We start from the raw sequence: 20,566 nt of genomic DNA, 5'->3' as shown, positions 1-20,566 counted from the left end.
AAGAAAGAAAAATTATCATGTGGGAAAAAAGCTTAATACACTGGAAGATTTGTCAACACACTGCAATGATACTAGTATAGATGAGATACTTGAAAGGATTAGAAAAAAAAAAGCCATCTTTGAAAAAGAAAGTTTGTTTTGAATTTGTCTTAAATCCAGGAGCTTATTGAAAGAAATTGAACCTGACAGACAAGGTGGCAGAAGTTTTACATGTGAGAGCCAAAGTCCATGCAAAGCCAATCTGTAGCTCATGCAGTCTAAGAGAAAAGAAATGAACCTCCCCTTTCCAATAAAAGTGTTTGGTGCGTGCAAGGGTTGCACTGCGTATTTACTGTGAGTAGCTTTCTTATTTGTCTGTTACTGGACAGAATCAGGTGAAATATGTGGGCACCATTCTCTGTACACAGACGTACATAGGCACTAATGGAAAAGACAGGCTTAAGCAAACCTCAAGTGCATGTTAATGATGTCTCTTCTTGTTGGCGTAGACACTGTGGTAAGATCATCTCTAACTGCGACAAAGCGTTACAAAAGGACGGCACATCATGTCCCAGTGCTCTCCTTTCTGTCATCCGAGGCCTAAGGCAGGGACAGAATAGATCCCTCACAAAGCCAGAAAGACCTCCTTCCTTGAAAAAGGAAGATCCATTTTCCTCAAGTAGATAATTCAATCATGAAGACAGATAAAGGCCTGAGACAAGTGTTGCAGGGACAGGAGCAGGGGAAACATTATAATTGGAAAGTCAGTATTGGGGTGGGGATTTTGATGGAAACGGGTGATTTAGAGGTGTCTTACTCATTTCTTTGTAAGTAAACCCAATAGCACATTAGAGTTGCCTTGTTTATGAAAAGAGTTGAAGTCCTCCTCCCCTTCTATCTGACCCTAGCTTATCCAGTCTCATCAGGACTGGCTGCATTGTCTTCCTCTGTGGCCTGGCAAGGCTGCTCCCCCATCCAGGGGAGGCAGTCAAAGAGCTAGCCACTGAGTTCATGTCAGAGACAGTTTCTGTTCTCCTTACTAGGGTACCCAATTGGATACTGAGACTGAGCTGCCATGGGTTACATCTGAGCAGGGGTTCTACGTTATATTCATGAATGGTCCTTGGTTGGAGTATCAGTCTCAGAAAAGACCCCTGTGCCCAGATATTTTGGTTCTGTTGATGTACTTGTGGAGTTCCTGTCCTCTCCAGTGAATAAACAGTAATTAATATAAAAAATAAAAATTTAATTAAAAAAGAAAAAAATTACTTTGGAGATACGTATACTTGAACACTCCTTCATAAACTATTTTGCAGTAATTGAAAGCATATATGTATTCAGTGATTGAGTCAAAGATTAATAATCTTCATGTAGTAAAGTGAAAAAAAAAGAGTTGAAGGCAGAGACAATGAACTCTCAACTTCTTGGAGTTGTTTTCTGGATTCCTCCTTGGGCTCACCTTGGCACCTAACTCTCTGATCTAATCAGGCAAGTTTGGAACAAACAGTTACGTGTTCACTGTTGACAAAACAAGCTGAGTTCTATAGTGGCCCATTAGAGGATAAAAGGACCTCTGTGTCCCAGCTTCCAAAGAAGTCATTTTGCTGGGAGCTGGGCACCATGACCAGCCAGTCTCAGGGGATTCAACAGCTCCTGCAGGCAGAGAAAAGGGCCAAGGACAAGCTAGAGGAAGCAAAGAAGAGTAAGTCTCACCTAGGAGGGGTTGGTCAGAAAAGGCAGAGGGATGAGGGAGAGGACCATGGGCCTCCTCCTCAGGCAGACCTGCATGTGAACTGATATTACCACTTTTCCTATGAAAGTTTAAGACATTTGCAGAAACTGCACTGCTGTATGTTTCACAATGCTCCAGCAGGATGGGGTTTTGTTATTGGGGTGGGTGCTTTTGAGAGGCCATGTGCTAAATGAACAGCTCCAAGGCGATAAGGTTTTGGATGTGGGCTTAAGGCTGCCTCTGCGTCTTCCTTTACATTCCAAGGCCTCAGTTTTCACAATACTGTGAAATGGTTAAGAGAGAGGCAACTTTGAGATCAAGTCTATCGCTAGGCAGACTACTGATGCTTTGTGAACAGCCTTTTACAGTTCCGTGAAATAGGAATAATGTTTAACAGCTTCTTTTCCCTCTCCAGATAGCTTTTACATCCCAACATTTTAAATGTTTCCGTTTTAATCTTGTCGCCTTTTATTTAGTCATATGTCTATATATTTGCATGTGAGTGTCTTCAATAAACAACTTCCTTCTCTCATTGGCATACATGATACGAATATTCCTATTTCATGCATGAAAAACACAAGTTTTATGATTTGCCCAAGGCTATGTTTTAAAAATCAAAAACACGGTGTCGGCTACTGTGCTCTGTGTTTATTTTGTTCACTTTTCACAATGATCTTTTTTTGGAAAGAGAGGATGCAATGCTACGAGGCATTTTGAAACATGCAAGATAGCATGAATGCCATAATTGTATAGAAAACCAAACCACCCAGAGCCTACCGATTGAAACAGTCTAGAAAATTCTCATGTCTTGTGCTCAAATTTCTCTACTCACATTTAAAACATCTGGAGGATCAAAGTATCTAAAATACGATTGTTATGTGGATTTTGCTTCAAAGATGGTACTTGAGAGATGTCTGATCAATATTATTCTGTGATTCCAATAAACCTTACCAACTCTATTCAAAGTGTTTAAAGAAAAAAATTACTAATTATGCAAGTTGTTCATGGGTGAGCGCTACTGAGGACACCGTGCCCTTGAGTTCATACTGAGGATAAAAGCCAAACGTCTTTCTCTTTTCTCAGTGACTATGTTCATTTTTGGTAATCATTCCTCAGAAATAATATTGAGAATACATATTTTATTATCTGTGCTCCACAAAGCCATTTTATTCACTCACAACCGTGTGTGTATTATTTTATATACTGTATCTTAGCTCACGAGTATCCAAGTCAATAATCATCTAATAACCAGTAATAATCTGCTAATCAACCTATATGTAAATGGTAGTATATGGCTCAGGTCTTAAAACATTCTGAGCAGTATTTTGACTCTGAGCATTTTTGAGCTAGGACTTTCCGAGCATGTCAGGGTGTCTTTTAGTGTCATAAAGAGGTGTTGGCCCAGTTTGAGCCTAGCACAGTTGTTTTACCCTCGCTGTCAGCAGGTGGCAGTTTCATTACAGTGGCACTCATCCTACTCAGTTCATGAGTGATCTGCAAAGATACCACTTTATCCCCATGGTATGTTGACCCTTCTCTTGGGTTCCAGTAGTTTTTATTTCATTCATTCAGTTGGATGAGAATTCATGGGGTTCTGTTGATGCAACCTCAAGAGTAGACTTCTGTTCTTCCTTAATGAGCTACTTGGTGAGCTAAATGCTAAATGAGTGCCTATTCAAAAGGGACAAAAGAATGACAGATGAATATATGGTCATCAATTTAATAAACACTTATACCTCATTTTCTCATAAAAATGTTTATTTGAAAATGTGTTGCATAGGTAGAATAGAAATTTGGAAAAAGGGTTGTAATAGATCTGCTCTTTCTTTCTTTCTTTCTTTCTTTCTTTTTCTTTCTTTCTTTTACTTTCTAGTAGCTTAAATATTTTTAATTATTTTATTAATTACAGTTTATTCACTTTGTATCCCCTGTACCTCCCTCCCTTCTCCCCTCCCAATCCCACCCTGCCTCTTCCCTACCCATCCCTCTCCCAGTCCACTGAAAAGGGAGGTCCTGCTCCCCTTCCCTCTGACCCTAGTCCATTATCTTCTTCTGTGGCTTGGTAAGGCTGCTTCCTCCCTCAGGAGGAGGTGATCAAAGGATCTGCTCTTTCTTAAATCCATTTATTTGAAAGCAAGAAACTCAGGAAGCTGCTTCAGTAAGATGGCTAAACATACATTTACAAGAGATAAAAACTGATAAGGAAGGAAGGAAAGAAAAGGTGAGAGAAAAATAATTAACATTACTCACTGTTTTAGGAAAAATCTAAGAGCAAAGAGGTGATTGCATGTGTTATATTATGCCGGGGAAAAACATCATCTAGTCCATGAAGAAGGGCTCACTTGGACCCCAGCAAAGCCGATACAAAATAGAGTTTATAAACGCCTGCAGGGGTACAGATAAAGGACTGTACCCCTGCACAGATAAAGACACAGTGCAACAGCAATTCTTCCAAGGCTGGTGTAGCTTGTAGCAACCAGCTTTCAAGGACCTCACTGGGGAATGACAGAGATGGTTTGAGAAAAGCAAGCAGTGCTGCAGGCCAGGTGAAAAAGCTCAGCTATAAGGCAGCAGAGAAAAAAATTATCCCCGCGAGTGATACAGCTGTGTTTCTTGATGTAAACTTTTTTGCATCATTAGAAATAACGCTTCCCCAAAATCCAGCTATACCACTCCTAGGCATATATTCAAAATATGCTCAAGTACTCAACAAGGACATTTGTTCAACCATGTCGTAGCAGCTTTATTCGTAATAGCCAGAACGTGAAAACAACCCAGATGTCCACTCGGTATATACTCACTTATAAGTGGATACTAGACTTATGACATAGGATTAACATACCAAATCTGTACACCTAAGGAAGCTAAACAAGAAGGAGGACCTGGGGTAAGATGATCAATCCTCACTCAGAAAGACAAATGGGATAGACATTGGAAGTAGGAGAAAACAAGAAACAGGACAGGAGCCTACTACAGAGGGCCTCTGAAAGACTCTACCTAGCAGTGTATCAAAGCAGATGCTGAGACTCATTACCAAACTTTGGGCAGAGTGCAGGAGATCATACAAAAGAAGGGGGAGTTAGTAAGACCTGGAGAGGACAGGAGCTTCACAAGGACCAAATATATCCGGGCACAGGGGTCTTGTATGAGACTGATTCTCCAACCAACAATGATGTATTTATATAACCTAGAACCCCTGCTCAGACGTAGCCCATGGCAGCCCAGTATCTAAGTGGGTTCCCTAGTAAGGGGAACAAGGACTGTCTCTGACATGAACTCAATGGCTGGCTCTTTGACCTCCCAACCCACTGTGGGAGGAACAACCAAGCTAGGCCACAGAGGACGACATTGCAGCCAGTCCTGGTGAGACCTGTTAAGCTAGGGTCAAATGGAAGGGGAGGAGGAATTCCCCTATCAGTGGACTTAGAGAGGGGCAGGGAGGAGATGAGTGAGGGAGGGTAGGATTGGGAGAGAATGGGGGAGTGGGATAAGCTGGGATACAAAGTAAGTAAACTGTAATTAATATATAAAAATAAAAATAATTAAAAAATTATTTGCATCTCTGAGATTCAGCCATCTATACAAATAGATGTTGTATTTGCCTCTATAATCTATAATCTTTCTAGTAAACAAGATATTTGAAGGGCAAGAAAAATCTATAATATATATATTAGACTGCAAACTGAATACATAAAATTATGTTTATAATACCCATTTTAGATGTATAGTGCTGTAAGTGGAAACAATAGAGAATGGTAGAGCGTAGAGGAGAGCAGTCCAATCATTTCTCTTTAGTCCTGCTGCGAGGCCTGAGTCTACACCTCCTATGCAGGGAAATCCTGACAGAGGAAGTGTAAGCCTGTCAGCTAAGGCTCTCCTATATATTCTTACTTGCCAAGCAGCCGTGATGCTTGTAAAAGGACTAACAGGCTCACTGTCCTTTGTCATAATTGGAGTCAAAATTAGCTCTGTGTGTGTTCATTAATCAAACCTAAGCCATATATTGCTTCAAGACAACTTACAAAACAAGGGAACATCATATCCTCGTGCTGGAGATCCAGATCTGCTCATTGAGCAGAAGCTCCAGTCAGAATTAAAACAGAAATCCAAAACACCAGCCTCAACAGAAGGGCAGGAGACTTGTCCTTCTCTGAAACATGTGGTGGTTTTAAGAGCTTTCTGCCCTTGCAAATGAGAATACTCCAGATCTCCTTGTGAAGGTTGCTGTCTCGAAGTGTCCACAGGCATGAAGTTCAACATCATACAAATGGCCTGAGTTTTTAAACTATTTTATAACATGTGCCATGACCTTTTACAAGCACTTCAATCATCTGCTGAAGTGTTTCAAGCTATAGAGAATGGCTTATGTGTTCAAGTATAAGGTTTATAATTTAAATTTTATAATTTATCATTTAAACTTTATCATAGGATGTACACCAAAATGTATGATAAATATATAAATAGTCACATCTGCATATGAGAAAAACTGAACAAGCAAGACCCTTCAAAACTTCCCTGAAGCTACAGACAATTAGAATGAGTAAGGGGCACACCTTCCTGCTTTCTATGCTGTGCCTTCTGCCTGGAACTGCGCTGCCTGGTACAAATCCAACTTCTGCTTCTTAATGTCTGCATGGCTTCTGCAGGTCACGTCCTCACCTTATCCTCACCTGACTGTGCTCACTTCCTCCACCTCATGATGTGGTCTTGAGTGACTGAACTAACCCTTGCAAAAGATTCCAAACTTCACTCTACATAACAAGAGCCCAGGAAATCATGTCTATTAATATTCCTTTAAAGAATAAACATAATTGCCTTTCAGAGAATATCAAACACTTATCTTCATGATCTTCTGTCATCAGAGTATCTCATTAAATCATTTTGATGCAAAATACACTTGAAAATCATCTCTGCTTTCTACTTAGGTGACACCAGCTCATATAGCCCTTCAGTCTTGTTTTTGTAGGTATAGGAGTTTTTGTAAGGCAGCATATCTCCATTTGTTTCCAAATCTGAAGATAACCAGGTTATCTAAACAAGTTTCTTCACTTAATACAATCTTCATGCTGCAACTAGACATTTTGGTTCATGAATACATGACTTTTAATAAACTAATAAAATAAAAACCTTATATAAAATGACATGGCCTTGTCTTAAGGTACATACTTTGTAGACCCATAAATACTTCCTCTTTATGATCCACCCACTAACGAAGTATTTCTGGACTATATTGTACCCTCACATCTTTGAATAGATCATACAAAACTATAGAATATTTTTGTCTCCTAAAAGCATTTAATTAATTTTAATCTGAGATTTTTGTTATAATTTTAAAAAAAAATATGACCAAAAGAAAAATACATTAAGACATCAAGGAAAATAGATGTGAAGGGGGAGAATCAGATGAAGGCTTGGTAACAAGCACTGTCACCAAAGATGTTATTGCTGTTTGTTTTGTTATTGTTTTTTCTCCCTGCTGATTTATTTTTCCAATGGTTTTAATGACTGAGAAAAATAATAGCATTCTTTAAGTCAAATAGGATTTATCACCATATTAACAAGGACCCCAAACCAAGAATGTTTTTTCTAGGTGGAATACCTCTCCCTTGAGCACTCCAGAGTCCTACCTAAGAACTTTCATGATTGCTGTCCCTTCTATCTGGATGAGGCTTTCCCTGCAGGACCACTTTTCTTATCCCTATGCTTACTTGCCATTTCATCCCCAGAGACCGCGTATATATTAATGACAATGTGTCACCATTTCTTTATTTTAGACTACTTAGTTCTTCATAGTGCTCCATATCCTGTCATGTTATACATACATTGGCTATGATCTGGGTTACATTCGGATACAGACTGACAATAAGGCCTGTGACCTTACACTGCTGTGTCCAAAGATCTACCCTTACACTAGTGAATGACGCACACTAGATATTCAGTAATTCTAACCAACCCAATGTCTTGCTTCAGTTCTCTGTAGCTTGTATGCTGGTAGTCATATCCTCTTGTCTCTTTTGGTTTTCCTTACTTCTAAAAGGGTGCTGCTATTTTTCTACCTTAAACTTGTATGTTCTCCTTTGATTTCTACCCAAACACTGTTGTCACAATTAGCACATACAAAGACATAGATGACTTAATGCTAAGCTCCCCAACTATCTCCTAAACTGCAGACATAGCTGTATTCTGATTATCCTTGGACATCCTCAGAGGAGGGAGCCTTCAGGAGGCTCTCTAATTACATCCTCAGACCTGTCCTCATATCAATGTCTCTTCCCTAAAAATATTCAGAATCGTTAAACAACTACTCTCTGCCCAGCACTTCCTGATTATCATTTGGTAATCTTCAGGATGACTTTACATAGTAAATGATTTTCATCTGGATGAAAACTGAGAACAAAGACTCAGAAATTCTAACTGACTTGCTCAGAATTTCAAAGTTTTCAATGTCTTCTGTGTGATATATACTGTGTAATTCTGATTCCCTCCTGAGAATATAAAAAGAAATCCATTTTTTCTCCCTGAAAGAAAAAATATTTTTAAAAAATTAGTAACCCAAGAAACAAAGAGATATCTTTGTGTCTCTTGTACTTATTCGTATCTTAGGACACAGTTTCTTGGCTTGTCCTAACTGTGTAACTAAGGAGTCTGCCTTTGAGCTTTACCCTCCATCTCCTACAGAGACCCACTTTTACCTTGCCTTGGTTAATTTTCTTTAATTCTTTGCCTACACATTGGAACATCACTCCAAATACCTGCATCTCCACAGAAAACACAACACAGGGTCCTTTTGAGTAATGGCGAGTTGTATGAAGAAGAGGTCTGTCTGCTCAGCAGACTGCTCAGCCTGCTCAGCCAGGCATGTAGAAATGACTGACTTTATGCAGGTGAAGTCAGCTTAGGACAGACCTTTTGTCCTTTTCCAATTCCCGATGGTCCTGTCCAGGCACCTCCATAGTTCTTCTGAAGCTCCTCCTTCTTGGAGCCCATAACGAAGCTGTCTATTTAGACCCCCGGCTTACAGTGTTAGCATAAAGAGGCAGGATGACAGAGTGGGGTTGAGGAGAAGCCCCCGTGTTCCATAAGCTGAAGAGTAGACGTTTATCTCTATAAATGTGATTTTTTCCAATGTAGAGCAAATAGAAATGAGGTTTATGTGTCTTTATTTTCCCAGTAGGATCTTGTACATTCTTTGAAATTTTGTATGATTGATAATGCTCTTCTTTGAAGTGGAGGCAGCACATACATTTTCCATCTATGTCGATTAATATCACCCTTTCCGTGGCAAAGACTGTATGCACTGTGATTTCTGCATTCTCTATGTCTGGCTCTCTGCTTATATAAGAGGTAGTCAAGAATCACCAAATAACTGGATACCAAAAGCAGCCCATCCCTCTGACACCACTCTGTCACTCTTTTAAGTCTTGTTTTAAAACATGATGCATTCCAGGAATACACTTTCTGAGCCACAAATCAGAACTCTTGGCCTGATAGTTCTGTGTATCCTTGTAAGCACTGTGGGCCCATAAAGTCAACTGTTTTAGATAGATAGATAGATAGATAGATAGATAGATAGATAGATAGATAGATAGAGATAGAGATAGATAGAGATAGATAGATAGATAGATAGATAGATAGATAGATAGATAGATAGAGATAGATGTATAGATATATAGATATATAGATATATAGATATATAGATATATAGATATATAGATATATAGATATATAGATATATAGATATATAGATATATAGATATATAGATATATAGATATATAGATATATTGATGTATAGATGTATAGATGTATAGATATAGATATCTATAGATAGATAGATAGATAGATAGATAGATAGATAGATAGATAGATAGATAGATAGATATAGATATATATCTCCCAGGTTATCTCTGGTAGAAGGCTGTGCACGAGCCCGGCACAGCCGGGAACCTGGCAGATTGTGCAGCCAGATGAAGTGTGAGATGGAGCTGGACCCCGAGGTGCTATGGCAGGAAGCCCTTGGGAACATGGAGGCGGCACAGAGCTACAGGCCGGCCGCTGCAGGGGCTGCCAGAGACGCAGAGGCAGATAAAGGAGACTGTCACTCAAATAAGAGATGTCCTCAAATAGCATTTTAGTAATTTAAAGGGAACTCTTGGGAAGTTGTTGGATGGAACAACTGGTGACCCTTTTGCAAGAGGTGGACACCATTGAACAGGAGACCATCAAACTACTATATAACTACCAGAAGCACATAGAAGCTGGGGTTAACACTGTGGAAGACCTGGTCCAAGAAGGTGAGATAGCCATTCTTGGTGGTACAGAAGAACATAAAGATAAATTGTCGAACTTTAGCAAAAAGGCCTCACAATTCAGTTGGACAGCTTACCAGAAATGTCTTTTCTAGTTGATGTACCGTTTCTCTACTCCAATAGATGGTTCTCTTCTTTTTTTATTATATTTTTCTTTTTTATATTAATTACAGTTTATTCACTCTGTATCCCAGCTATAGCCCCCTTCCTCATTCCCTCCAAACCTCACCCTCCCTCCCTCATCTCCTCCCATGCCCCCCTCTAAGTACACTGATAGGAGAAGTCCTCCTCCCCTTCCATCTGATCTTAGCCTATCAGGTCTCTTCAGGACTAGCTGCATTGTCTTCCTCTGTGGCCTGGCAAGGCTGCTCCCACCTTCAGGGGGAGGTGCTCAAAGAACCAGCCACTGAGTTCATGTCAGAGACAGTCCCTGTTCCCCTTACCAGGGCACCCACTTGGATACTGAGCTGCCATGAGCTACATCTAAGCAGAGGTTCTTGGTTATATCCGTGAATAGTAATTGGTTGGAGTATCAGTCTCACAAAAGACCCCGGGGCCCAGAATTTTTGGTTCTGTTGCTCTCCTTGGGGAGCTCCTGTCCTCTCCAGGTCTTACTATCTCCCCCTTCTTTCATAAGATTCCCTGCACTCTGCCCAAAGTTTGGTTATGAGTTTCAGCATCTGTTTGATACTCTGCTGGGTGGAGTCTTTTAAAGGCCTTCTGTGGTAGGCTCCTGTCCTGTTCCCTGTTTTCTCCTACTTCCAATGTCAATCCATTTGTCTTTCTGAATGAGGATTGTTCATCTTACCCAGGATCCTCCTTCTTGCTTAGCTTCTTTAGGTGTACAGAATTTAGTATGTTTATACGTTTTATTTTTAGTATGTTTATATGTTTATGTGTTTTTATGTTAATATGTTTTATTTTAGTATGTTTATATTATATGTCTAATATCCACTTGTAAGTGAGTATATTCCATGTGTGTCTTTTTGCTTCTGGGATATCTCACTCTGGATGACCTTTTCTAGTTCCCACCATTTGCCTGCCAATTTCATAATTTCCTTGTTTTTAATTGCTGAGTAGCATTTCATTGTGTAAATGTACCCCCATTTCTGTATCCATTCCTCAACTGAGGAACATCTGAATTTTTTCCAGGTTCTGGCAATTACGAATAAAGCTGCTATGAACATAGTTGAGCAAATGTCTTTCTTGTACACTTGAGCATATTTTGAATACATGCCTAGGAGTGGTATAGCTGGATCTTGAAGCACGTTTCCTAATTGTCTGAGAAAGCAGCAGATTGATTTCCAAAGTGGTTGTACAAGTGTACATTCCCACCAGAAATGGAGGAGGGTTCCCCTTTCTCCACAACCTCTCCAGCATGTGTTGTCACTTGAGTTTTTGATCTTAGCCATTCTGAAGGCTGTAAGGTGAAATCTCAGGGTTGTTTTGATTTGCATTTTCCTGATGATTAAGGAGATTGAGCATCTCTTTAAGTGTTTCTCTGCCATTCGATAATCCTCTATTGAGAATTCTCTGTTTAGCTCTATATCCCAATTTTTATTAGATTGCTTGATTTGTTGCTTTTTTTAAACTTCTTTAGTACTTTATGTATTCTGGATATTAGACCTCTGTAAGATATAGGGTTGGTGAAGATCCTGTTCCAGTCTGTAGGCTGTTGTTTTGTTCTGACGACGGTGTCCTTTGCTTTACAAAAGCTTTTCAGTTTCATGAGGTCCCATTTATTAATTGTTGATCTTAGAGCCTGTGTTGTTGGTGTTCTGTTCAGGAAGTTGTCTCCTGTGCCAGTGAGTTCTAGGCTCCACCCCACTTCTTCTTCTAACTAATTTAGCCTGTCTGGTTTTATGTTGTCGTCTTTGATCCACTTGGACTTTAGTTTTGTGCAGGGTGATAAATATGGATCTATTTGCATTTTTCTACATGTTGACATTCAGTTAGACCAGCACCATTTGTTGGAGATGCTGTCTTTTTGGTGGTTCTATTCTTAACTAGTGAAAGACGACATTTTTAGTAGTGGAACAGTAGCTTCCCCTCACCAGTACAGATTGAAGAACTAATGGAGAAACCTGGAGGCATCATAGTGCCATGGTGTAAGGCAGATGATGGTTTTACAGCCCAAGCTTACAGGCTCCGGTTCAAGGTACTGCAAACCATGCTGAAGCTGTGTATGTAGGTTCTGAAGCTGTGTATGTAGGTTCTGAAACTGTTCCCCTAGGAACAGTGTGGACAAGAAAGTTAAGCTCTGAGTGACCACCAGCTCCAGTAACACCAAGGTGGTGTCTGAGTGGCTGCTTGACCAGTCCTATGGCTCTCTTGATTTCGGATGCTCATTTTTTGTACTCTGGATGGAAAGTGCTGGTGTTTCAGGGTTTTGAGAGCATGGCTTTGGCTTGAGGGTTTGCTGTTTTTGTCTTCAGCCTCGTTTAGTTGCATCTGAGTTTTGAAAATGTGAACTTACCTCTTAGGTAATAGAAAGTGTTGCTGTGTTCGCCTTATAACATTTCGATAAAAAGTGAACTAGAATGGGATGAACAAAACCATAATTCAGTTTTGTTTTCAGCATAAATATCAAATGAGCTGTTTGATATTGAAAGTCTTTAAGGGCGTGGATACTTTTCTACACTGTTCTTAAAGTTGGTTTTAGAACAGAAAAAAAAAAAGTTCCCTTATTAAATCTCCATCAAGACCAGAAGGAGACAACAGAAAAGGACAGCTAGAAGCCAGGGCTCTGTAGCACTCGGACAGTCAGGGGTCATTGCTTCTCCCAACTCCCACCCTGTGGGTAAGACGACTTTGCTTCTGTGCTTAGTGGGCTCTGGGGCTGGAAAGCCCAGTGAATTCCCCATTATCACAGCTCCTATGCAAGTATCTCTTTCCCGGCAGCGGGACAGAGATAGTATGAAGGGTTTGTATTCCTCAAGGGGGAAGCCATTTACAGAAGTACACAGCAATGTTAGTTAAGTTCATACGTGCATAGCATGCACCCTTGTGCAGCCCGCCTCAGCCATGCGCATGGGATTTTGCAGAGTGTTACAGTCCAGTGTAATGTCAGGATGATAAATGGCCATTTAGTGGACCAAAGAAATAAAGGGTAAATACTTGACCTATTTTTTTTTTAATCTCCAATTCTTGTATGTTTCTTTCAGGTGCTATGACACCAGTCAAGAAACTAGAATTGCTGATTTTAAGCATGGAAGGACTGTTGTCAAACGTAGTAGTGATAATCTAATTCCCTTTTCTTCCTAAATACACTTTTAAATTTTACTAAAATAATAAATAACACATCTTTCTACAGAGTAGAGTGATGTTTTGGAATTTCTGCACTGTGTATTGATCAATTGAGGATGACCAGATCACATGTCACCTTAAACATTTACCACTGTTTTGTGATATCTGGCTGTAACTGACTTTGGACCCACTATCCAGTTTCTCTCCATACTTTTTTCTTCTCTGCCTTCCTTGGCTGCTGATGACCATTACTCTTGCTGGTTCTAGGAGCATTCGTATATTTCATGTGGAGTGAGAACACACTTGACTGTTTATCTGTGCTTTATTTCACATAGCAGGATGGTTTCTAGCTCCTTCCATGTTTTGCTGATAATTTTTTATGAGTTCTTTTTTTAATTTTTTTAATATTAGTTACAGTTTGTTAACTTTGTATCCCTGCTGTATCCCGCTCCCTCTTTTCCTCCCAATCCCACCCTCCCTCCCTCATCTCCTCCCTGCCCCTTTACAAGTCCACTGATAGGGGAGAACCTCCTCCCCTTTCATCTGATAATGGTTTATCAGGTATCTTCAAGACTGGCTGCAATGTTCTCCTCTGTCGCCTAGCAGGGCTGTTCCTCCCTCAGGGGGTGGGGGGAGCTCAAAGAGCCCGCCATTGAGTTCATGTCAGAAACAGCCCCTGTTCCCCTTATTAGGGTACCCACTTGGATACTGAGCTAAAGTGTAAGTTTGTGTAAAATATTTATTTGACTTACTATTCACATAAAAAATCCTGGTCTTTTTATACATCTTTAATGTGAATTTTTGTTTGTTTTTGTCAGTAGTGAGAAAGTGGAAAAATAAATAAATGAATGAATGAATAACTGAATAAATAAATAAATAAATAAATAAATAAATAAATAAATAAATAAATAAATAAATAGGGTATATTGGGGATAAAAATATGAACTTTTAGTTTATAGGAACTACGTTTTAATGTAGACTTTCAAAATTTGGCACTCATCCCATACATAGAGAGAAGCGAGCTGGAGGTTAATGTGAGTGGATTTGATGCATGCTCTAACTAAACTGTCGGCTTTGGGCCTTCATTTCTTCCACTGGGTTAAATCGGGTGTAGCGTATGCCGGCTTTCACCCAGCGGCAGCTGCTGAGCCCGTCCAAAACCTCTCTGTGCCAGCAGTGGTTTCCCTGTGGCTCTCCTCCGCGACTGAGTGAGAACCAGCAGGTGACTGGTGCCACAGCAGGGCGATCACAGACAGGTCCAAGCCTGTCACTGTGTGATGGAGCCTCTCAGAGCAGAGCCCGACTCTGCTCGGGGGCAGCACACGCAGAACTTTTCCTTTTATTACCATTTTAAAAAAATGTACTAGAGGCCTCACTTTGACTGGTAGTTTTACATATTATGGCATTAAGATGGGGAGCAAGGATGTTTTGCGCCATTCGCTTTGTAAGGTGATTATGGATACAAGTCATTATCACTAAGAAAATACTGATATGTTTTGTATTTTTACACTGATGTTTGTGACAAGAGAATCTCCATGAACAGGGTGTGATTACCCTGAGCCATGAGGTCCGAAGCCTTTACAGCGTACAATCGGCACTAATGATTCCACTGCCATGTTTGTCTAAGACTTTCATCTACCTTGTCTTGTGGCTTAAGGCTTACACCTTTGCTCCTAATAAAGGAAAGGGGGGTACTTAGCTAAATCTCCCAACCATTAAAAACAATTGGCTTTACAGCCTCTTTCAAGTCCCCCTCAGAGAAAGCTACCCGAAGAAAAATACTACTTTGATGTGTTGTGGGGCTTAATCAGACATTTTAGAGTAGCAAATGAGAAGAAAGAAAAATCCCAATAAAATGCTTTAAAAATTGAAAGTCATTTGATAGAGTCTGAGCTACAGTCTGCAGCGATCTTGGAGATCTGCCAGCGCTAAATAGGATCCAGTTGGTGTGGACTGAAGGGTGCCTGGCCACCAGTCAAGACAAAAAAACCAAACCTCACCAAATAATGTGTTTTCTCCGTAAGTGACAGCTAAAAGATGTTCTCTGGCTGTCACTGCTGTGAGTATAGGGGTAGATAATTTACTTTAACATTTACGTGCGAAAGAAAGTTGTCACCCCATGCTCTAAAGAAACCAATTGAAGAAAAGAAAACAGAAATTTGAATATTATTCTAATGAAGCTTGATATGCTGGGAAATATATCTAAAAATGTGGGGGATTATCAATGCGCTTTAAAAGAAAAGTCATTTGCTGGGAGCCTAACTTGCGTTCCTTAGCAGGTAAGGGAGCTACCTTTACCAGCTGAGCTATCTCTCCAGCTCAAATGTTTACTTTTATTACTATCTTTGAAGTGTGTATATCTGTGTGAGTGTGAACATTCACCAGGGTACAGGCAGTGGAGGCACTAGAAATGAAAGCTGGGAGCTAAACTGAGATCCTCTGCAAGACCAGTCTTAGCTCTTCACTGAAAGCTGCAGGTGTGGTGCACACCTTTAGTCCCAGCACATGGAGGGCCGAGATCGTCTGACGCCAGCCTGACTGCAAAGCAGGTCTCGGGCCAGCTGGGGCTACATAGTAGATACTGTATCAAAAAAAAAAAAAAAAGTTCCTCTGCTGCTGTTAATTCCCAGGAAAAGGAAAGCGGCTGAAGCAAGCTAAGGAAGAAGCTGTGGCCGAGACTGACCAGTACCGAATGCAGAGAGAGAAGGAGCTGCACGTGAAGCAATCGAAGGTGAGGATGACACCAGCCCTGACTTCCAGGGGCTCAGGTGGGGTCCTGTGCCAAAGGGTGAAACAGAATACTGGAGCAATCTGCTGGGCTTCCGCGGACACTGGCCGGCCAAGGCTGCATGTACAACTAAATCTTAAACAAGCGACTTACCAATCTCACTTTCATGCATAAAGGCTACTCGGTTGCTGTCTGTTGGATACTGAGTACCTGGATTCATACCATCACACAACTGAAAGGGTTAAAGTACTCTTACCGCAGAAATGCGTTTCTCGTGGATTTCATGTTTAATACCGCAGAAATGCGTTTCTCGTGGATTCATGTTTAATAACATTATCAGTGACTAATGTTCAGGCTAAGATGAAGAATGAACCTGTTGGAGCAGCTCTCTTTTAGCGGATACAGGAAGACACTTCTAACTGTGCCACGTACCCTTGTAATCCTTGGGGGAGAAGCAAGAGGACCTGAGCTCAAAGTATCCTGACCCTGTTTCAAAAACTAAGAAACAAGAAAGCCAGTGTTCTTTCCTTATGATTCCTTGGCAACTGGATACTTGCATTCAGTATTTTTTTTATTTAAACATATAAAGACATCTGGCTTTTTAAAACACACTGTCATTTTTAAGTGTATGCAGTTTGTAGTAAAAGACAAGTGTATGATGGGATTGGAGAGATGGCTCAGTAGTCAAGAGACTTCGTGCTCTTCCAGAGGCCCTGGGTTCAATTCCCAGCACCTATATCTGGTGCCTCACAACCACCTGTAATTGCAGTTCCAGGAGATATGAATTTTTTTCTGGTCTCTGCATGTACATACAAATATAAATAAATAACAAAATAAAATAATAAATAAAAATAAGAGCATGATATTCTCAGAAAGGTCACCATGCCATGTTTCAAATAGGGCTAGAAGAAAACATTAAAACTCTATGTATCAAAACTGAATTTATGTGATACACTTTGTACCATTAAATATTAACATAATACTATTCAGAAGGCATTCATTGCAAAACAAAGCACAAGAATTTAGATGTTTTTGTTTGCAACTTTTATCTTAAGGGGGAATACGTAGAGAAATCATGAAAATTCAGATTTTGGTCCCAGTTGTAAGAAGAAAAACAAAACTTTCTCAATAAGTTCTTTGTTCAAATAATTGTCCTTTGTAGGCTAGGAACATAGCTCAGTGATAGGGTTTTTAACTAGCAGGAGTTAAGCTGTGAGTTCAGAAAATAAATTCTTTCTATCAATGTTTGGAAACCCAATTCCTAAGCTCTCATCTATGCATATAGGTGCAGCCCTCATGACTGGCGCTTATGTTTTCTGCATATTTTAAATCTTTTCTATTATAATTGCACTTACTCTTTTCTTCCTTAGGAGACAGGGCATCCTACCTCCATGGGGCCCTCACTAATACTTCTTCTTGGCCTCTTCTGTTTAGATGTCTTTCTTTATTCATGTTTAACTGTTAGCCTCTTTCACTGACCACATTATCTGAAATGACCTCTCTTTTAAAAACAAAGGATAATAATATGGTCTTTGATTTTTCTCCATTGCATTTATCACTGTATGATATATTGCATATTTGAATTTATTGTGGTTGTCCATCATTCTTTCTAGACAACTCTAGAAAGCATGGATTCATTGTTGTGTTCTCTATTGTTTCCTTAGACTTTCTACTATTGCTCCACAGTAGACACTCAATAGACCTTTGTTGAAAACAAATCAGTAAGCATTTCTCTGTGTCTTGTCCTTGCTAGCAGAGCCTGTCATGAGAGTGACATATTAGAACCCAGAGGACAGCTATCACCAACAGGCCAGTCTGATTATCTTCTGTAAGTGCCTCTGATATGACCACTGCATTTAATGTCAAAGTAAGAACAAAGCTGACCATGATTTTAGAAACTGGTTGGTTTAAACCTCATAAACATTATTTCATGGGAAGGATCCAGTCAGATGTAGATCCAACTAGAAATTTTCTCTCTGTTTGGACAATAATTGAACCTCCTTATCACTTTAAGAATAGACTTTGAAGGCATTTTCACAGTTAAATGATAAAAGATGCACATATGAAAGTAACCAGAGCTGGTGTGACATCAAACATAACTACAGATCTTCTCTGGCATGGTCTCCTGGTGTCAGCAGCTTGGTCTGTGCCCTCACCTTAAATGTTTCAATTATAAAGAAAGTATCAAGCATTAAAATGTCTTACCATCAGCATCAACACAAGGCAAGGTTTGAAAATCGGCACATAGAAGTTACGTGACTGATTGTAGAGGTCTTCCCCCCTTCCATCTGACCCTAGTCTATCAGGTCTCATCAGGACTGGCTGCATTGTCTTTCTCTGTGGCCTAGTAAGGCTGCTCCCCTAGGGGGAGGTGATCGTAGAGCCAGCCACTGAGTTCATGCCAGATCCCCTTACTAGGGAACCAAATTGGAAACTGAGCAGCTTTATATGAGCAGGAGGTCTAGGTCCTTACCATGCATGATCCTCGGTTGGAGAATTGGTCTCTGCAGGGTCGCCTGGGCCTAGGTTTTTTGGCTCTGTTGTTCTCCTTGTGAAGCTCCTGTCTCCTCCAGGTCTTTCTATCTCCCCCTTCTTCCATAAGTTTCCGTGCACTCTATCCAAAATTCGTCTGAGTCTCAGCATCTGCTTCGATACCCTGATGGTTAGAGTCTTTCAGAGGATCCCTGGAAGGCTCCTGTTCTGTTCCCAGTCTTCTCCTACTGCTAATGTCTATCCTGTTTGCCCTGTGGACTAGGAGAGGGGCATAGGGGGAAAAGAGGGAGGAAGGATGGGACTGGGAAGACAGGATGGGCTACAGCTGGGACACAAACTGAATAAATTGTAATAAATAATAAAACATTAATTAATTAATCAGTTAATTGATTAATTAATTAATTAATTAAAAATAAGTTACATGACATTCTTAGCCCAAATGTATCATAGCATGTTATGGAATGATCAACTTCCAATTTATGATATGCCTCAAGTGTTCAGGCTTTGGACTACTTGAAGTGGAGAACACAAGAACTGAGTTCTCTGTAATACTGGAGAGCCACTGACTTCGGTAGTATATACTGAGCATAGGCAATAGTTTGACAAGTATTTCTGCCACAGTTTTTAACCATGTAAGACAATTAATTGAATTTTTGTTTTATTTTTATAGGATTTTACTTAAGACATGGAATTTAGAAAAAAATTGCATTTCATGGAATTGTTTTGTTAATTAGTTATCAACTATTTTTAAACATAGAGTTAACTCTATGTGAAATTTTCTTTTTACACACTCAGTTATCACAATCCCTTTGAGTTACAGTTATCTTGGCTCTCCAGAACTGCAGCTTCTCGGAGTTATACTTTGATTTGGGTTGTTCTCCTGGTACCTGGAATATAAACAGAAAAGAACTTGGACCCAAAGTCTGGCACTAAGTTTTATTTCAAGCTTAGGGACCAGAAAATTTCTAGACTCTAGATTAGCAGTTCCCAGCCTTCCTAATGCCGTGACCCTGAATACAGTTCCTCATGCTGTGGTGACCCCAACCATGAAATTATTTTCATTGCTACTTCCTAACTGGAATCTTGCTACTGTTATGGATCGTAATGTAAATATGTACTATGCAGGATTGTCTGATATGCGACTCCTGTGAAAAGGCCAAAACCTAGAGGTTAAAAATCACCAATTTAAAGAGAGATAAATTATAAGCAAACCATTGCCTTTTAGAAAAGAATAGGTCTCAATGTTTCACCGCAGCGTTTCTTTAACTTGATAACTTTCTTCGTTACATTAGATTTTAGTCAAATAATGACTTGATGAAGATGCTAATAGGGATGTTCAGCCTTCACAACCAGGGTCTTCATGATCTTCTCTGTTCCCAGAAGAAAAAAATTTGGCAAAAAAACCAAACCAAAAAAAAAAAAATCACACCGTAGAACAACCATCAAAAAATATGCTGAAGTTCATAAAATAATTCAATTTAACTGTTTTAATCTGGCATATGTTAAGATAAATCCCACCTTTTGTTTCATAGATAATGGGCTCTCAGAGCCACCTCTCAGAAGAAATCGAAGAACAAACAGTGGAAAAGATAAAAGAATTGAATGGAAGCTACAACAGGTGTATGGAGAGTGTGCTTAAGCAGCTGCTGAGCATGGTGTGTGAGCTGAAACCAGAAGTGCATGTGAACTACAGAGCCACCAACTGAGGGGTGTTCAGACTTCCAAATAGAGAGAGTGGGGGATATGTCCTGTTAACAATTAAGGTTGGATTGTGCATCTAGAGTTGCCTGCGTCTCTACAAATTCTCATGTCACATATTTCATGTGTAGCATTGAATTAAAACTAAATAACACAGTGTGATCTCCCCTGGCAATGGGTAAAGCTGGCATCTAGATGAAGCAAGTTAAGGAGAGGGAGAAACTTGATTTTGACACTTAATCAGAAAACAATGACTGTAGCCTTATTAGGGTATATTTTCACTTTTTTTTTAAGATTTATTGCTGAATAGTATTCCATTATGTAGATGTACCACAATTTCTGTGTCCATTCCTCAACTGAAGGGGCATCTGGGCTGTTTCCAA

At 39.9% G+C, this 20,566-nt stretch overlaps 1 protein-coding gene and 1 pseudogene across 2 annotated transcripts; both read left to right on the top strand.

Annotated features, from left to right (window-relative positions):
- The first annotated feature begins 1,599 nt into the window (after positions 1–1,599).
- On the top strand, positions 1,600–20,191 carry Atp6v1g3 (ATPase H+ transporting V1 subunit G3). 2 transcript variants are annotated; one of them, XM_055624645.1, is made up of 3 exons: positions 1,600–1,681; positions 15,895–15,995; positions 20,018–20,191. In XM_055624645.1, the coding sequence occupies exons 1-3, from the start codon at positions 1,600–1,602 to the stop codon at positions 20,189–20,191; spliced, it is 357 nt and encodes a 118-aa protein (XP_055480620.1). The 2 variants fall into 2 exon arrangements, with proteins under 2 accessions (XP_055480620.1, XP_055480619.1); XM_055624644.1 differs by having other exon boundaries at positions 1,600–1,705; positions 15,901–15,995.
- On the top strand, positions 9,677–12,286 carry LOC129689241 (cytokine receptor-like factor 3; annotated as a pseudogene).
- Positions 20,192–20,566: the final 375 nt, after the last annotated feature.

The sequence above is a fragment of the Psammomys obesus genome, unplaced genomic scaffold, assembly GCF_907164565.1.
Source record: "Psammomys obesus unplaced genomic scaffold, mPsaObe1.curated_primary_1811, whole genome shotgun sequence".
NCBI lineage: Eukaryota > Metazoa > Chordata > Mammalia > Rodentia > Muridae > Psammomys > Psammomys obesus.
This window is presented reverse-complemented; position numbering and strand designations above follow the sequence as displayed.